The sequence below is a fragment of the Epinephelus lanceolatus genome, chromosome 21 (assembly GCF_041903045.1).
Source record: "Epinephelus lanceolatus isolate andai-2023 chromosome 21, ASM4190304v1, whole genome shotgun sequence".
NCBI lineage: Eukaryota > Metazoa > Chordata > Actinopteri > Perciformes > Serranidae > Epinephelus > Epinephelus lanceolatus.
The window spans coordinates 34,116,130-34,132,914 of record NC_135754.1 but is presented as its reverse complement, the minus strand read 5'-3'; the positions used below and the strand labels follow the sequence as shown (position 1 = coordinate 34,132,914).

At 40.5% G+C, this 16,785-nt stretch overlaps 2 protein-coding genes across 2 annotated transcripts; one reads left to right on the top strand and one right to left on the bottom strand.

The window, feature by feature from the left end:
- Positions 1-335: 335 nt before the first annotated feature.
- On the top strand, positions 336-7,092 carry pnpo (pyridoxamine 5'-phosphate oxidase). Its single transcript, XM_033612190.2, has 7 exons — positions 336-559; positions 1,316-1,440; positions 1,522-1,621; positions 3,262-3,315; positions 3,418-3,546; positions 3,628-3,698; positions 4,184-7,092. Exons 1-7 carry the CDS (start codon positions 368-370, stop codon positions 4,347-4,349), a joined length of 837 nt encoding a protein of 278 aa, XP_033468081.2. The 5' UTR covers positions 336-367; the 3' UTR covers positions 4,350-7,092.
- Positions 7,093-7,559: 467 nt separating this feature from the next.
- prr15lb (proline rich 15 like b) lies at positions 7,560-15,918 on the bottom strand. Its single transcript, XM_033610860.2, has 2 exons — positions 15,570-15,918; positions 7,560-8,389 (listed from the first exon to the last, which is right to left on the bottom strand). The coding sequence occupies exon 2, from the start codon at positions 8,360-8,362 to the stop codon at positions 8,027-8,029; it is 336 nt and encodes a 111-aa protein (XP_033466751.1). The 5' UTR covers positions 8,363-8,389; positions 15,570-15,918; the 3' UTR covers positions 7,560-8,026.
- Positions 15,919-16,785: the final 867 nt, after the last annotated feature.

The window sequence follows — 16,785 nt, the reverse complement described above, 5'->3', positions numbered from 1 at the left end:
GTTTTTGCCTATTTTTTAATCTTGGACATCTCTCAACCCTTTTTGCCCCCATTTGTCTCCATTGAAACACACAGTTCAAGATTAAGTGTTAAATGTTAACTGAACAAAGATTATGTGATTATATTATAAACACATTTACTTAGAAGCAAATGTTCATAAATAAAAGATTGTATAATAATATAAGGATTGAAAATACCTTTGTATTTTGTGTTATTATGACATTATCGTCAACGTCAGTTGTGTAACTCGTGTTGCTGGCGGAACATGCCGGGTAACGACCACCAGCCAATCACAGCGCAGCAGGGCGGGACTTGGCGCAAAGCGGGTGGGAAAAATGCACTGTTACGTGAGCGTCAGTTTGGTAAGCATGAGGCGCATACTCAGTGCGAATTTATTATTGAGGCAGTTTAGTGTATTTGGTCGAAACCCTCCGCTACATGCCTCCGTGACAGCGGCTCAACAACGCGTCTGTGCTCTGAACCTCTGCAGGAAGTCAACGAGTGACCGCACAAACATGGACCTGAGCAACATGAGGAAGAAATACAAAGGAGATGAGGAGGTGAGCGGCATGCAGAAGGCTGTGTTAGAAGGAAAGACATTGAGTGATATAACCAACTCCACTGTCTGGTGTGTGTAACTGCAAGGTTATAATGACATCACCTTTGATCCAGTGTCAGGTGTGCGAATACTGCACCGTGCACCGTTTATAATCAGACTGGTTGCCTTGATTACAGTGTGTGATACAGCAGGGTTCTGTTTTAATGCTCCCCAGATGTTTCAGACCTTGACTTTGACTTTTGGCATTCAAGGCCTGCTTGAGGTATATGTCAGAATATCTGTATTTTTCAGTGCTGGAGGAAGCATTCAGATCCTTTACTTGAGTAAAAGCACTAAAACCTCACTGTGAAAATGCTCCACTGCAAGTATAAGTCCTGCATGTCAAACCCTGTCAGTGTTTTCCTGTTATACCTGATGCAATTGCATGATTATCACTGCTGCATTAATGAGTGTGTTGCATTTTACTGCTGTAGATGTTCACACTTGTGCTCATTTAACTTCATATCCTGTTGGGTAGTTCAGTCTACAGCAATGCATCATGGTCTTTAAGATCATCAAATATTTGTGCTGTGGCTGTACATTCAGCATCAACACATCTGGAGACACGTGGTTTTCGCTGGACAGAAAGGGGTTGAAAAATTGTATAATCTGTAAATTTGTAGTACAATATTTGGAACAGAGGTATAAAGTTGCATAAATGCTAAGTACCTCAAATTATTACCTCAGGACGGTACTTGATTGATGATGTTGTTGACAGTGTTTCGAGGAGAGTCAGCTGGTATCTCTGGACCCAATCAAACAGTTTGGAAACTGGTTCGATGACGCCACAAAGTGCCCTGAAATCGGAGAGGCCAACGCCATGTGCATCGCCACAGCCACCAAGTAAGCAACGCTGCCTCTTGAAATTAAATTTCTTTTTTAGTTGTTCACTTATGTCAACTTTATATGTGTCTGTCTGCACAGAGATGGACGTCCATCTGCTCGTATGGTCCTCCTGAAAGGTTACAGCAATGAGGGTTTCCGGTTCTTCACCAACTACGAGAGCAGGAAGGGTTCTGAGCTGGTGAGTGACTGCTTCTGTCTGATTGTCTCACAGCAGCCGTTCAGGCTCTCTGTGACCTCATGTGACCTTAAAATGGCGGCTGTCAAACCAGCTTTTTCTGAGGCTGACACTGTTTATTTATTTTCCCTTCCTGAGGTTTACAGTCCTCACTGTGTGGATTCTTGCTGCATCAGATGTAAATATTGTCGAATGATTTAATATTGCTTTGAGCAGATACCAAACACAATAGTGCTGAAACCATGAGTCAAGTCATTGAGTTAAGTCCATTTCCAGTTTCTCAAAAGCTGCTTTTCTTGGTTTTAACTGTCCCACGATCGAGGCTGGTGGTAAAGGAGATCATGCCTTTGTGGTAGCAAAGCTTTGGAAGAGCCTTCCACTCTCAATTAAATCCTCCCCCTCCACTGACACTTATAAGACAAATCTTATAATGTACATGTGTTCAATGGCCTTTGACTGCTCGTAGAGGTTTTAATATTTTATAATATATATATTTTTTAATGTATGTAATTGTTCTTACTAGTGTTGTTCTGTTTATTTATTTGTGTAAATGTTATATTTCTGTATATTGTGTGTCATTCTTTTAATTTGTAAGGCACTTGGGTCAACTGCGGTGGTTCTTAAACGTGCCATATAAACGGGGCGTCGGTGGCTTAGTGGCTGCACGTCAAACCCCCTTCACGCCTACCTGTCCCGTCAATTAAAGCCAAAAACTGCCCCAAAATTAGCACCATCCACCAGCTGAATGTTTGTAAAATATGCATGTGTTGGTAGATTTGCTTCACTTACCACCCAGAAAACAATGGTAGTCTATTGAATGACTGGTAAGATTTGAACACTGGTCAAAAAATAATAATTTAGCACCCTGCTATATGAGTAAAATACTGAATATGTTTTATACCAAAGCTTTGTCCGACAGATTAAAATTAATCTGACTAATTTATACTAACAAATTAATCTGCTCAATATTCTTTAATAATTCCATAGTTTTTGTGTTTGTCTTCATGAGTAGATTTTGTAAAATATTTAATTATTTTATGAATTTCTTTGAGATGCTGTTCTAAAGTTAGGTTTACAGCTGGACTGATATTTACTCACTCAATTATTTACACAATCTAAAGAAAGTTGATCAGCAACATTTTGGAAATTATTTAATTGTTAAAGGAAATATTTGTAGGTCATCTCTGATAATAAACTGAATATCTTTGGGTTTTAGTTTGACTGTGGAACCTTCTGATGGACATTTTTCACAGTTTTGTGACATTTTATGCACCAAACGATCAATCAATTAATTAAGAAAATAACTGGAAGATCAATCAATAATAAAAATAACTGTCAGTTGCAGCCCTTGTGTGTATAGTCTAGGTGGACTTGTTGTTTGATCCTTCAGTCTTGAACTTATCTTGTCTTATGACTTGTTTTTATCGCCCATTAATTTTCTCCTACAGTCAGGTTTCTATTTTATTGTATGGATTGTATTTTATTTATTTATTACATCAGTTATTGATGATGTTATTTCCCTTGTGTGATTGTAATTCAGCTCCTTCAGTGATAACTTGTTGCAGTCTGTGCAGCTCGAGTACAAAGTACTGTATTTTTAATATTCAGTATTTTATGCACTGGTGTCTGTTCTCTTTCCACAGGAGAGTAATCCATACGCATGTCTGGTTTTCTACTGGGAACCCATCAACAGACAGGTCAGCATCTTCCATGTGCTCACCAAATTTTATCTCACTGATGATATCTTAATAGATTTCCCCTCAAAAACTTTTTGTCTAAATTTTATGTTTGATATGTAGATTCGCATTGAAGGCACCGTGGAGCGAATCCCCTTCCAGAGCTCCTGTGACTACTTCCACTCCCGGCCGAAGAGCAGCCAGATCGGGGCTGTCGTGAGCCGACAAAGCACACCTGTTCCCAACAGAGACGTAAGAACCGAAACTATACTGCGTCATTTATGGATATACGTCCATGTTCAAATCACAATCTTCACTGTCTTTTCTTTTTAGTATTTAAGGCAGAAAAATGCAGAACTGGAGGAGAAGTACAAAGACACAGAGGTGCCGATGCCTGACTATTGGTGAGCATCACGTTTTATTCTTCGCATCAAATCAGACTATAAAATCTTAAAATTGTGGAAAAGATGAAGAAGCTTTGGCACATTTTCTTGCAGGTTTCCCTGGGTCGTATTGAAAGCAATTGTCCCCCATTTTCTACGTATTCACTTCCTTGCTTCCTTGGTCTAAAAACATAGTGAACAGTGAGAAAAGCCTGTTACGATACTGTAGAGCAACAATTCTCTACTCTAACATACAGCGCTGTGGAGAAAGGTCTGGCTACGCAAGACTGTCTGGCACGTAGAGCTGACTCTGATCAAACACAAAGTTGCAGCCATGACAGTAGAAAACACTTCAAATACGTATGTTACTGCAAAGAGGCTACAGATTCAAAAATGTGGATGCTTCACACACATGGGTCCGGACAGACATGGATCTAAAGTGCACCTTCACTGGCTGACAGAGGCATACAACTTCTGTTAATACTCTCTCTGTCCTGTGTGAACAGGGGCGGCTACATCGTCAGGCCTTACCAGATTGAGTTCTGGCAGGGTCAGACCAACAGACTTCACGACCGCATCGTCTTCACCAGGCCAAAGGATGGAGAGTCCGAGCTGGGGGAGTTCCAGCACCCTGCAGAGGGAGGGTGGGTGTACCAGCGACTGTCCCCGTGAGAAGCACCTCAACTGACTTTCATATTCAGGGAAGAAAACTCATTGATGCGCTCATCTCTAGATCTCTAGGCCCTGATGCAAACCATTCGATGTTGACGACATAGGTGCTGCTGTGTGTAGGAGTCATTAACTTTATGTTCTTGATGTCAGAACACATATGGTGGATAACAGATATAACCTGACTGCACTGTACAACTTTACATTTCCAGGCATTATGAAACGAAAAGATGCTGTGTAGTTTACATAAAGGGAGCAAACTCCACCTGGTCCTGTTGAATAATGATTGACAGTTACGCTTGTTATTCAACAGTGTTTTAACCTGTAGGACACGGAGACTGTGTCTTATGTCCTGAAAAATACAATCTGTCCACTTCTAATTAGTTTACTTGTTGATACAACTTCCTGTGGTCTATTTTCAGTGTTGGAATAATTAGTAATGCTTTGATTTTACAGGTCTGTGATTTCCTAAGTTCCAAGAAAGTTTGCTAGAAATCCAGAAAGTAATTTAGAGGGCATACTCAGAGCCTGTCAGCTATTGATCTGAAGACGATTTAGCCTCTGGGGGCAATTGCCAATTTTTTAGGGGTTCCAGTGTAGCAATCGTGCCAATCATCATTTACAGTTTGATTACCAACTTGAGACAGGTCCTGACAACACGTTGGCTGATTTCTATAAACAGATATCTTCATATATATATGCAGATAAATTACTAAAAAGCCAATAAAAAGCGAAATTTATTCCAAGATTGCATTTCAGCCAATGTGTTCCACCTCTTTGCTCTCTACATGGACTGTTCACCTGCAGGCAACCAAAGCCTGCTCAACCATGTTGTGCAATGCTCCTCTACAAACAGAAACCAGAAAACATTCGATACCAAAATTCTTGTTCTGTTGCCTTCAGAGTCTGTATTCATGTGCAAATATCTGTTTATAGAGATAAATAACAGGGAAAATAGAAGATTCTGAGACAGTTGTGTTGAGTTTATGAGCAGTTATTGATTTTCAGGGCAGTTGATCCATTTAAAAAACGAATACTCCACTGCCAAATGTCCATCGGTATATCAGTTACTCACAGCAGCACATTACCTTAAATTTGTGAAGTGCACTTTGTTTTTCTCGCATGCCTTCATCGTGAACCAAGAATCCAAAAACTGGGAAAATTCTTGTTGTATTGAAGTCACAGAGGATGAAACTTAACAACAGTCAAACTCAAAACATCTATTTACAAACTCTCACATCATTCCTACAGTATCATCCATGTATGCTCGGTACTTTACAAGCACATACATTTGTGCAAAAACATCATGTTTTAAAACACCTCGGTACAAACAGTCTCATGCACGGCTGAGTCGTGTGTTTGGACATGTGCTCACGCAGAGCGACTCGAAGGTGGAAGTGTTTCACAATGTAAAGTTGAAGTGAAACTGCCTGTGTATAGGAAGTGCTGAGCATACGACTGGATAAACGAGACTTGGATTATTCTGTTTGTAAGAGAGTGTTCGCCTTTTTTGGATTCTCCGCTCAGCGTGAAGACATGCGAGAAAAAACACAGGTTTCTTTACAGATTTAACATAACGTGCTTTGAGTAACGTACAAATGTACAACAGTCATTTTGTGGGTGAAGTATTATTAAACGCAAATAAATACACTCACTTTATTAGGTACACCTGTACAATCTAATGCAGTCCAATATTTTTCTGACATAAATTCGACTTGTATGATGCTTTATGACGTAGAGGTGTTAATTCAGTGATATGTTTTAGCATTCATGTTATTTAATGTAAATAGAGAGGACAAAAATTAGGAACACCTCTCAGTATTGATAACTAGGGCTCAGTGATATCGAGAAGTTCAAATATCATAATAGTTTTGATATTGAGACGATATTGTAGGGTTGACTGTCGACTGGAAAATATTAAAACAGCTACAACAGTCTGGTAGGTTCAGAAAATAACATCTTTTTACTGTAATGCAGCTTTTTAAACCAAGAAAAGACAACACTTCAGATATTACGATACCCAAAACTTAGTCTCATGTCACAGTATTGATACAGTGTCGATATATTGCTCGGCCCTATTTACAACACTGCTTTTTTATCAATGACCTTAGTGATAAATGCATTGAATTCACACGTTTCAGACAAAAACTAAACATTATAAAGTTTGTTAAGTGGAATTTATGGCGGAGCTGTGGCATTGAGTTGCAGAAGATTGTACAGGTGTATCTAATAATAATAATAATAATAATAAAGGGACCACTGGGTGTCTTCATTCTTTATATTTGTCATGTGAAACTTAATTCTCTACGTTTGATTTAAGAAGATTTTTACATTTCTGTATGTGCACCTGACCCACTGAGCCGCTACTGAAGATGATCCTGCTTATGTGAACATTTGATTTCAAATATTTAATCAGAAGTTTATTGATCATCTGTCTCAATTTTCCTCATAAGTACGAGATAACATTCTGCTGTATAGCGTCTTTCTGAGAACTCAAAGGAAACTATAGGACCCATAAAACACAGCGTTACTAAAACCTTAACTTCATCATGGGTTGATTGTAGCAGTGCTGGTCTGACTGCCTTTTAACAATGAGATTAAAAGAGCTGCTAATTTAAATTGTGCCAACTATGATGTGTATTATGTGTCTTGTACTACATGAGATTGAAATTGTTGTTTATTTTCTTACTGCTGATTTGAATTAATGGTGGAATAGAGCCAGAAATAAAGTTTAATTTGTAACTGACGAGTGTGTGTGCGTGTTTGGCCAGCAGGTGTCAGCAGCAGCTCTACACCCGCAGACGTCAGAGATCAACAAAACAATAAGTTACAGACTCAAAGACAAACTCACGCACCAGCAGCTGATTAGTGGATTTGTCTTGAGTGATTAGAGTCCGTCTGTGAGCTGATGTAAGAAGCGCCATGTTACAAAAAGTAGGAGCACGGTGCTGCGTATCAAGTGTCGGTGTCTGCTTACTATCACCATGTCAACAAAACCAGCACACACAGGCTCAGGTGAAAACACAGACTTGTCTCGGTCACCTGAAACCAAGATTAACACACGAAGGCCCTTAAATCATTGATACGCAGGTGCAAATGATTGTGACACACCTGCTGTGGATATATCCCTGCACAAATACAAAGAACTCTTTTTATATTAACTCATCTTGGTACATTTATTATAAAGAAAACATTTTTAGTATCCACGAAACATCAAAATCAAGTCTTTATTTGCTTTGGTCATAAAAATGTAATAAAAATTGACTGTGCTTTGGTCGCACTGCACACACACATATTTCTCTCTGTGTATTGATTATGTAAGACATAAAAAAGGAGGTTTAATTCCCCCAAAAATCTACATCCATGATAATAAAAATAAAAAGTTAATTTACAATAACGTTACTGTTCATTCATAAGGATGTTTGCATGAGGTTAGGCAGATTGTGGAGATAAATAACAAGAAAATGAGACGTAATAAAAATGTCTCCAGTACTTTGTTTACTTTGTTGTGCTGATACCAGTTGTTTGTTTAGGTGTGAGTCCATTGATTCCAGTATCAACCTGGGTGTGGTGTCTGCTGCACGCTGCACGTGTACAGCCACAGGGTTGTGTTTGTGTATGTTTATCATCTAAGCTTTTACAGGTAATATATGACACGTGTGATCAAGTATGTTTTGGTGCTATTTCTCAGGTTTCTTTTTATGGTTCTCGTCACCGAGGTTGTTCTCTGCGAACAGATCTGGGTTCTCGGCCAGCGTGGCGCGGACCTTCTTCTTTTCCTTGAAGCGTCCGGAGTGGGACACCTTGACGTGGCGGCCCTTGGTGGCAGATTTATCTACAATCTTCTCCAGCCTGGCGTTGAAGTGGCTGTCCATGTGGTCTGCAGGGGGGTTGTTGCTCGAGTGCTCTTTGTTACCGGTGTTGCTGCCATACTCAGCCGGGATCTCGTACAGGACCTTGGATTCAGATTTCTTCTTGCGTGAGAAGGTCAGCTTCCACCAGCTTGGTTCAGCCATGGCACCAACACAGACTGGAGGACTGAGCTGAAGGGCACAGAGCACACACTTAGAACTGTGGAGAACAAAACTTTATTGACAATTATTATATTTACACTTGGCATTAAACATTTTATCAAGCTTAAGTTGTGTTTAATTTGCAGCCCGCAGCCCAAATCTGGCCAGCAACAAGGTGCCAGATGGCCCACTAACCATTTTCTAATCCACAATTAACTTAAATTGATTCACTGGGAATTTTTTTTGCACTTTGAATGTGAATGAGGAGCCAGAGTGCATAAAACCCCATCAAAATAGAGCTTGCTTCCTTATTTCCTTGCTGTAAAAGACACCTTAAATGCAAGTAAAGCAGTTTGAGAAGGTTCCTCCTTTGCACAGGCGTAGATTTAGGGGGGAAGCGGGGGACATGTCCCCCTCAATATTTATTATCAATGAATCTTCTCATCTTGGCCAAGCTTACGGAGATCACTGAACCCATCTGAGGGTGTGGCATTTAGTCCAGCTTGACGAAGCCAATAGCCCTTTTTAAATAGGAATTGTGCAAATTTGCAGGAAAGCCCAATCAGTCTTTTTTCAGCATTGGCAGTATAAAACCAAAATCGGGGAGTGCGGCAAAATGCCGCCTACCTACTTTTGTTTATACAGAATACGTCTTTTTCGAGGCAATGGGGGGCGTGAGCAAGTAACAAAAGGTGTAGCTCAGCGTGTGACGTAAACAGTGACGTGGGAGGGAAGCCGCGGCTGGTCAGTCCTTCGGTGATTCTCTCGTAAGCTGGCTCGTTCTTCACCGCCCCCGTCATCTGACGGTTAATGGCCTCTTCGTTTGCGAGGACAAGGAGGGCGCGCAATTCCTTGTCTCCCCAGTTGCTCATCTTTACAGTGTCTGTCAGGTTTGTGTTTCCCTCTTGCTACTAGCTGCTCGCTAATTCCTGCTATCAGCTGTTTCCTGTTTATCCACCGCCAGTGGGTCGCACATGCGGCGTCATCAACAGCTCCTCCAACAAGTCATCAACAGCCCCTCCCATTGTAGAAGGCTTCCTCGTTCTTTTTAAACCAAAATGGTTCCGCCAATATGTCTACCCTACGAGGCGGAAAATTGGGCACCTTGGATCAACTCGCCAATCCGGCTCTGTGCGTCTAAACGCTCGCAGCTTGCCGGCAAAACAGCCCAACATTTGCCGAAAATCTGGCAGTGTAAAAGGGCCTACTGTCTTTAGCGTACTGCCTGAAGCATTTGTGGCACATGTTGAGTTCATATTTATGGATTTTATGGATCAGACTGCGCATACCCGGCAGGATCGGGATCCCTGTTCAAATTTTCTGGGGTGACTCCGGTAGAGCTGCTGGTGGCCCATCTTGTCTCTTGCACTTTAGAGTCTGAAATATTTAAATCACGTGCTTTTGTCCCCTCAAAATAAAAACATTAAAGTAGCAGAGAACTTTTATTTTGACAGACTGCTAGAAGACAATGTCAGCAGTGTACGTTTCTGCAAGTCACTTTACATGTATCATTTCTTTGTCATCTGGAAGGGGAGGGTTGAAAGTCACCTAGGTGAGATGCCTGCCTAACTTAAGACCACTGTTCGAGACCAACAAACAACAAAACCACCTGTGATTTTTTGAGTCATTGCTGGTTTTCCAGCAGCTGCGCGAAAAGTTGTTAATTACAGAGAAATTGCAGTGGGTCCAGCCAGGATTGTGCCCAGAAAACCAAGTAAGCCAAAACTTATTTCCATGACCTTGACCAAGTGGTATTTGTGCCTAAAAGAGAAGTAAAAAGTTCAATGTTTCCCTCTGAGATGTAGAGAGGCAGAGATATAAGGTAGCATCAAATGGAAATAAAGAATAGAATAGAATAAAGTACCTAAAAACTGTGCCTAAACACAGCAGTTATTTAGTTACTGACCGTAACCTTAATATCGGTGTCAGCTGTCTTTAACACATGTCCTGATTTGTGTTTGATATACTGATATTATAATAATGTTTTTGTACAGCTGCATCAGAGCCATCGTCAGAGAGCAGACAGTAACTATGGCTGGCGTCTGTTCATCATCTCCGTGAGTAGCAGGTGTAACCGAGTGGGGGCAGGACACCTGACACTCTGCTCTCAGCTGATGAATTAATGAGAAACTGAAGAGTATCCTCTGTCCCTCCACCGTGAGATCTGATATGAAGTCAGAGAACAAAAAGGCCTGATGAGGAAGCAAGCTGTTGTCTTTAAAGCCAAACCAGGAGCTCGGACACACGTTATGTAACAGCAGAGTGAAGGGGAATCTGCCGTCAGCGAGACACAATGACCTCTGGATTATTCATTTGGATGATTTCAGTAACAGTAATTCACATTTATGGATTTATCATGTAGGCAGGAAGCTGTGGGGATTCTGTTTCCTGACAACAGCATTACTAAAATAACTTCCTCATGATGTCTCTGGGTCGTAAACTGGTTTATGATCCGTCGTATAAAGTATACTTAAACAGGACTTATTAACTCAAGGTCCACTTACTAGCCTTTTTCCCAGAGCTTTCAGTCAAATCTCATTGTCTTCATTAGAAGCTTGAGTTTGTTGTGAAGTTCTTGAGTAAAGATTATTTATTTATTTGTCCAACTATTTCCAATGTCAAGATTGACATCTCATATCATATTAGTTGATTAATACATTAGTCGATTTACAGAAAATTAATCAGTAACTATTTTTATAATCAAGTAATAATTTCAGAAATGTTTCGAGCAAAAATGTCCCAAAAACGTGTGTCTCATGTTATTGTAAATTTCATATTCTTGGGGTTTTGGACATTTGATGAAGTCACCTGAGGTTCTAGGGTATTATGAGAGCAGTTTTTACCCTCTTCTAATCTTTTGTTGACCAAGCGTTAAATCAGTTACACAAGATAAGAATCGCAAGAGTAATCAATAACAAAAATAACTGTTGTGTGTTCTCCCCATGTCAGCGTGGGTTTCCTCCAGGTGCTCCAGCTTCCTCCCACAGTCCAAAGCCGTGCAGGTTAATTGGTGACTCTAAATTATGCGTAAGTGTGAATGGTTGTCTGTCCTGTGGTAGTCTGGGGGATCCAGTGTGCAGGATTTAGTGGCATCCAGCAGCAAGGTTGCAGAGCTGAAACTTCTGCCATGTGCGAAGAATGTAGGAGAACACAAAAACCCAAATGGTACTATCTAGAGCCAGTGTTTGATTTGTCCGTTCTGGGCTACTGTATAAACAACATGGTGGACTCCATAGAAAAGGACCCACTCCATGTGTGCATGTAAACGGCTCATTCTAAGGGAATTAAAACACAACAGTTCTTATTTTCAGGTGATTATAAACTAATAGAAACATAGTTATAAATATTATATAACATTCCTGCCAGTTGATGTCCCTAACCCTACACACTGGACCTTTAAACGTGCAATATGTAATTTTCTGCCCGCTAGGGGTCTCAAACCAAAACAATAACAGAAGACGGAGCTGGATGGCGTCACGAAGTAGAGTGGGATCATGGGAGTTATAGTCATATAACAGATACAGATCTGACGTTCCTCACTCCGTGAAACCGAAACCGACCGTGGCAGCTCTCTTCTCATCCCAAATTCTTCTGGGATCGCTTGGTTGACCCGTACGTTTCCGTTTTACCGGGTTGTTTACCGGGACAGCTTCGGTGTCAGAAGGTGCAGCAACCGTCAATGCATAATCATGATCCATGACGAGTTAGCTTAGCCTAGCAACAGTAACGTTCATTCTCTGACGTTTCATCCGGTCTGCTTCTTCTTCTCCTTCATTTAATGGCTATGGTAACTGGAGTTACGTGGCCATTGACATGCGACCTAATGACACGGTCCGTAACTTTTATTAATATTTCGTATTTATCTGGGTTTGAAAAATTGTCGGAAACATTTCTGATAATCAAAGTACACAACTAAACAAAATATATAATATTGGTTTAGTCGTTTTTAGACATTTTTATGTGGAAAAACTACATATTATACCTTTAAAATATGAAAGAATATTAATAATTTCTTTCAAAATGTAGGCTGAAAATATTTAGAATCCTGAGCCAAATGCGAACTGAGAAACACAATACGTCACCCACGCAAAGTTACAGCTGATGAAGCAGTGTTTTTCTTTGTGCACCAATATAACTGAATTCTTTTTAAATGCATTTTGACAGAAATAAACTTCAAACTTTGAGCTGTAAATAAATATAAAGAGTGTTAAAGTGAAATTGTAGCTAGTAATCTAAATTATATGAGTTCCACAGACGCTTTATGAGGCCTGACAGGAAGCATGGAGCCACATTAATCCTCTTTGGTGTGGTCATTTTATCGTGTGGCACCTATGCAAATACACAGTCCGTGCCCTTTGCAGAGACACTCATCTCACTCTTATCTGAGCCATGTGATGTTTGGGCACCTGGCGTGAACTAGGCAGGGTTCAGGAAAGACACAGAGTAGGAAAGGACTGATTTGATGTTGTGATAGAGTTAGAATAGAAGCTCAGGGGAACATTTTATGACATAAGAGCTCTTGTGCTTTATTATTCTGGACGTAATGTGACTTCTCGGCCTCGTGTTGCTTAATTACACTCATTTCAGAGCTGTTACAGATGCTCAGGTAATAGGTAGTGTTTCTGCAGCAACCCTTTTCTTTCCCGGCTGATTTCGGCAGCATGGACGTGTTTAGTATTTAAAAAAAGACAGGTTCCTGTATAACAAATGTTTGCTGAGCATTTGCATGGTATTGTTTACTTTTTGTCGAGCAGTTTCTGCAGAACAGGCAGCACTTTCACACCGCGTTAACTAAGAGAACATAGCGGTACAATATGCACACATATTTCTTTTCACATGTTTGACTTAGATGTGACCTTTGAGACAAAAAGCCCTGTTGACACAAAGGAGGCCCTCCATAGCTCTCTTTAATAAGTTACCATGTTTTCTGTTATGTGTGGGTGAGCAGCTCAGCTCAGAGATCACAGCGGGAAGGGGAACACCGTGGCCACGTTCGGAAATCACTAACCAGCTGCAAAGCCTTTCAATAGCACCATGTTTGAGCTGGAGAGACAGAGAGGAGGCTCCAAGGGCACCGAGCTCTGAGCTGCCCTCATAATTGAGCTGGAGGTTCATTTGATTCTCAGGTTTCCTCCCTGGTGCCAGCTTCACTGTTGACCCGTAACAGCAAAGTTGACTGAGTTGATGAAGGGTGTTTTTTAGCTTGATGTTTATAAGAATGCAAATTTTCCTTTTTGGTGTTTGTTTTGTGGACACATAGGTCACAGAAATCTGAAGGTTAGCTTTTCTTAAAATGTCCAGTGTGCTTATAATGGGACATTATGCCAACAAGGGTTAAAAATGTTACTGGGTTGATGACTATATCACAGACGTATGGACTCAAGGCACATGACTTGGATTTGAGTCAGACTCAAGTCACAATTTTTTTTTTTACTTTAGACCAAGCAGCAACCTTGGGGGCTGAAAAATGAAGCTGACGCTAATTGCCAAAAACTGCACTTCCTTTAATGGCCACTAGGGGCTGGCTCCAGTCAGTCCCCATAGACCCCCCATGTTAAAATGCCCAAACTTACAGTAGAAATAAACATGTTTGCAGCTTGGTACAAAAAACAGTCTTGGTCTCTATAGCTAATTCAGCCTGTTCTCAATCTGAACTCATCAAATACCGCCATTCTGTCAGCGATCTGGGCGTTTGATACCGGCACACAAAGCCACCTTCTGTGACAGTATGATACGCACCACGTAGCGGCAGTTATCGATGCAGTGGCCACCTGCTGAAGTCGTCAAATACTGGAGCTACATCAGTGGATGTCCACATAAGATACTGACGCACTAAGGCACCTTTTGCGGCATTATGAAATGCACCATTTGACAACATAATATAAGGAGCTGAAAAGCCCCTAGGGTAGGCGGGGGGCAGGTACATGGGTCCAACAAACCCTGGACTTTCACCCGGGAGCTCGCTGTTAGCTTCCTGTGTGAATGTGGAGCCAAACTATGATGTTTTTTTTTTTGAAACCTTACCACTTGCTTTTGTTGCGTACACCTTACCACATGTTTTCGTTGCACAAGAAAATGAACGTAAAAACAAGGCTTTCACCAATGTCGTAAATTTATTTTGAAAAAGCCTGAATGCATCTAGCAAGTAGAAACTGTGCATTTCCTGTGAAAAAGGAAGTGAAGTGTCATATGTAGATGTAAAAGTCCGCAGACAAAGTGACAATATCTGATGAACCTCTCATGCAAATATGGTCACCTCTAGCTACAAAAACAAAAACAAGACTGCAATGGCCGAAATGCTCGGGTTGAGACAGAGATGCAACAACTTCAAACAGACTTATTTTAACAAATAAATATGATATTTAAAAAGCTTTAGTGGTTTTTGTCAATTAGATGTATACTCTATTGTTACAATTTCAGTGCATTTAGGGACATTATGACTTGTTTAGGACTCGGGATTGACTCTGGGGCTGATTCCAAAGACCTGAGACCTACTTGTGATATGTAGAACAATAGCCACTGCTTTCATGACTGCTCAAACATAACAGGAGCTACAGCATCAGTTGAAATTACATATCGACAACATGAAGCATATTGATTGGTATATGTGTTTCTACCTTTTTATTTCCCATTTTCTAATATGTCTTAAAGTCAGACGTTTAACGCCTGTCTCCATCTTGTAAGGCTCCAACCACAGAGGATTTTTTTTTCTGATAATCAGTAATCATTTTGCTCTATTAAACATCAGTAAACAATATACAAATGCTCAAGATGGCAAATTAAAATGTCTTTTTTAATCTGACAGACAGTCCAGTGGATTTATTATAATATAAGATCAGGAAAACTTGTAAATTCTCACATTTGAGAACCTGGAACAAATGTTTTTGCTTAAAAACGGTCAGTTTTAGGTGGTATAGTTGCAGGTATTTGACTAGTTGTTGCAACTGCATTGTTTTAGACTGTGAAAACACCAGGACCAACAGTGAAAATGAGTCTTGTCGCCGATGCCTAACATCGGCCGATGCCTAACAAAGATAACAAAGATAACAAACATATTAGAAAGTTGTCAATAAATTAAACCCATACTTTGGCTTTTTCTGGATCTCTTCTTTGTCAAATGTGCATTCTGTTGTCAAGCATGTAAAACCAACAGCAGTTTCTGCAGCAGCTTGTTAGAGACTCAAAATAGCTTTCCAATATGTTTTCTTACCTTGTTGATGACGAGCTGGCTGAAGGAGATTCTCTCAGATGTGAAACTTTCCCTCCGTCATGCTCACAAATTCTTTACCTCCTCTCTGTTTTTAATTCTTCTTCGTCTTCTTCTCAGGTGATCATGCACAGGTGCAGCATCTCTCTCCCTCTCTGTCACTTTGACCCTCTGTTCTCTCCACTCCTGCACACACCCTCCTCAAACACACACACACCTCAACCCTGCCCCGGCTAAGTGCATGAGTGAGTAAATGTTGCAACCATGTGATTTAGAGAGGCCTCTCTTAAGGCCGGCCCAGTCCACGTCTAGATTACTGACATCAGGGGTAATGTGAACCTGAGAGGCGAGCAGCTCTCCAAACTGCAAATAAATTCCCTTTATCAGCCTCACTTTAAAACCCAGTCCTGTCTTAATGTGGAATTTGGACGCAGAATAAAGTTTGTGTTTGAGTTTTCTCGTCCCTGTTACATAACTCTGAGTCGTAAAGGCTCTGAAACATCATCTGAACGAGGTGAGTGGCCCCGGTGTTTTGCATGGGTTGCGTAAAATCACAGACAGTGAATGGACGCTTACTTTGCAAGTTTGGTTTACATTCAAATGACCTGAAATTAGGCCACTGGAGAGGCACTCCTGCAGCTCATGCAGGGATCTAAGGGCCATTTTCATTCTGTCCAGCTTCAGTTCACAAGACACCAAAATGTGATATTATTCCTTTATTTTTTTTAATGTCAGCATATAAGAGATTATTGAATGACAGAAAACTGCCCTTTAACCCCGTAAAAAGCAGCAGTCCACTGGTGGGCCAATCATGAATGAAACACTAAAAACTTGATTTTAACTTCTGCTGGAGATCCCCAAGTACACCAAATATGCCAGGTTGAATTTAGAGGAAATGTGCACAAAATAATGCACAAAACATTTAATATATTTCCCTTTGATGCAAAAGCACAGCCATAAAAACATGGAGTCAAACACTGGATTTTAACAACTTTGAAGCTGCATAATGGGAAATAGAAGGCAAATAAATAGATGCTAGGGGGTTAAGATGACTGGAGAATTGTCTGTACACACATGTATCCATGCACATGGGTTTAAAATGGTCTACAGATTCTATTCTATATAAGAACATGTAGTGTTTCTGAATTATTTAGAGAAACATATAACTAATATACTGTAATATTTAGTAGACTAATAAGTTTTACTTTGAACTACACTA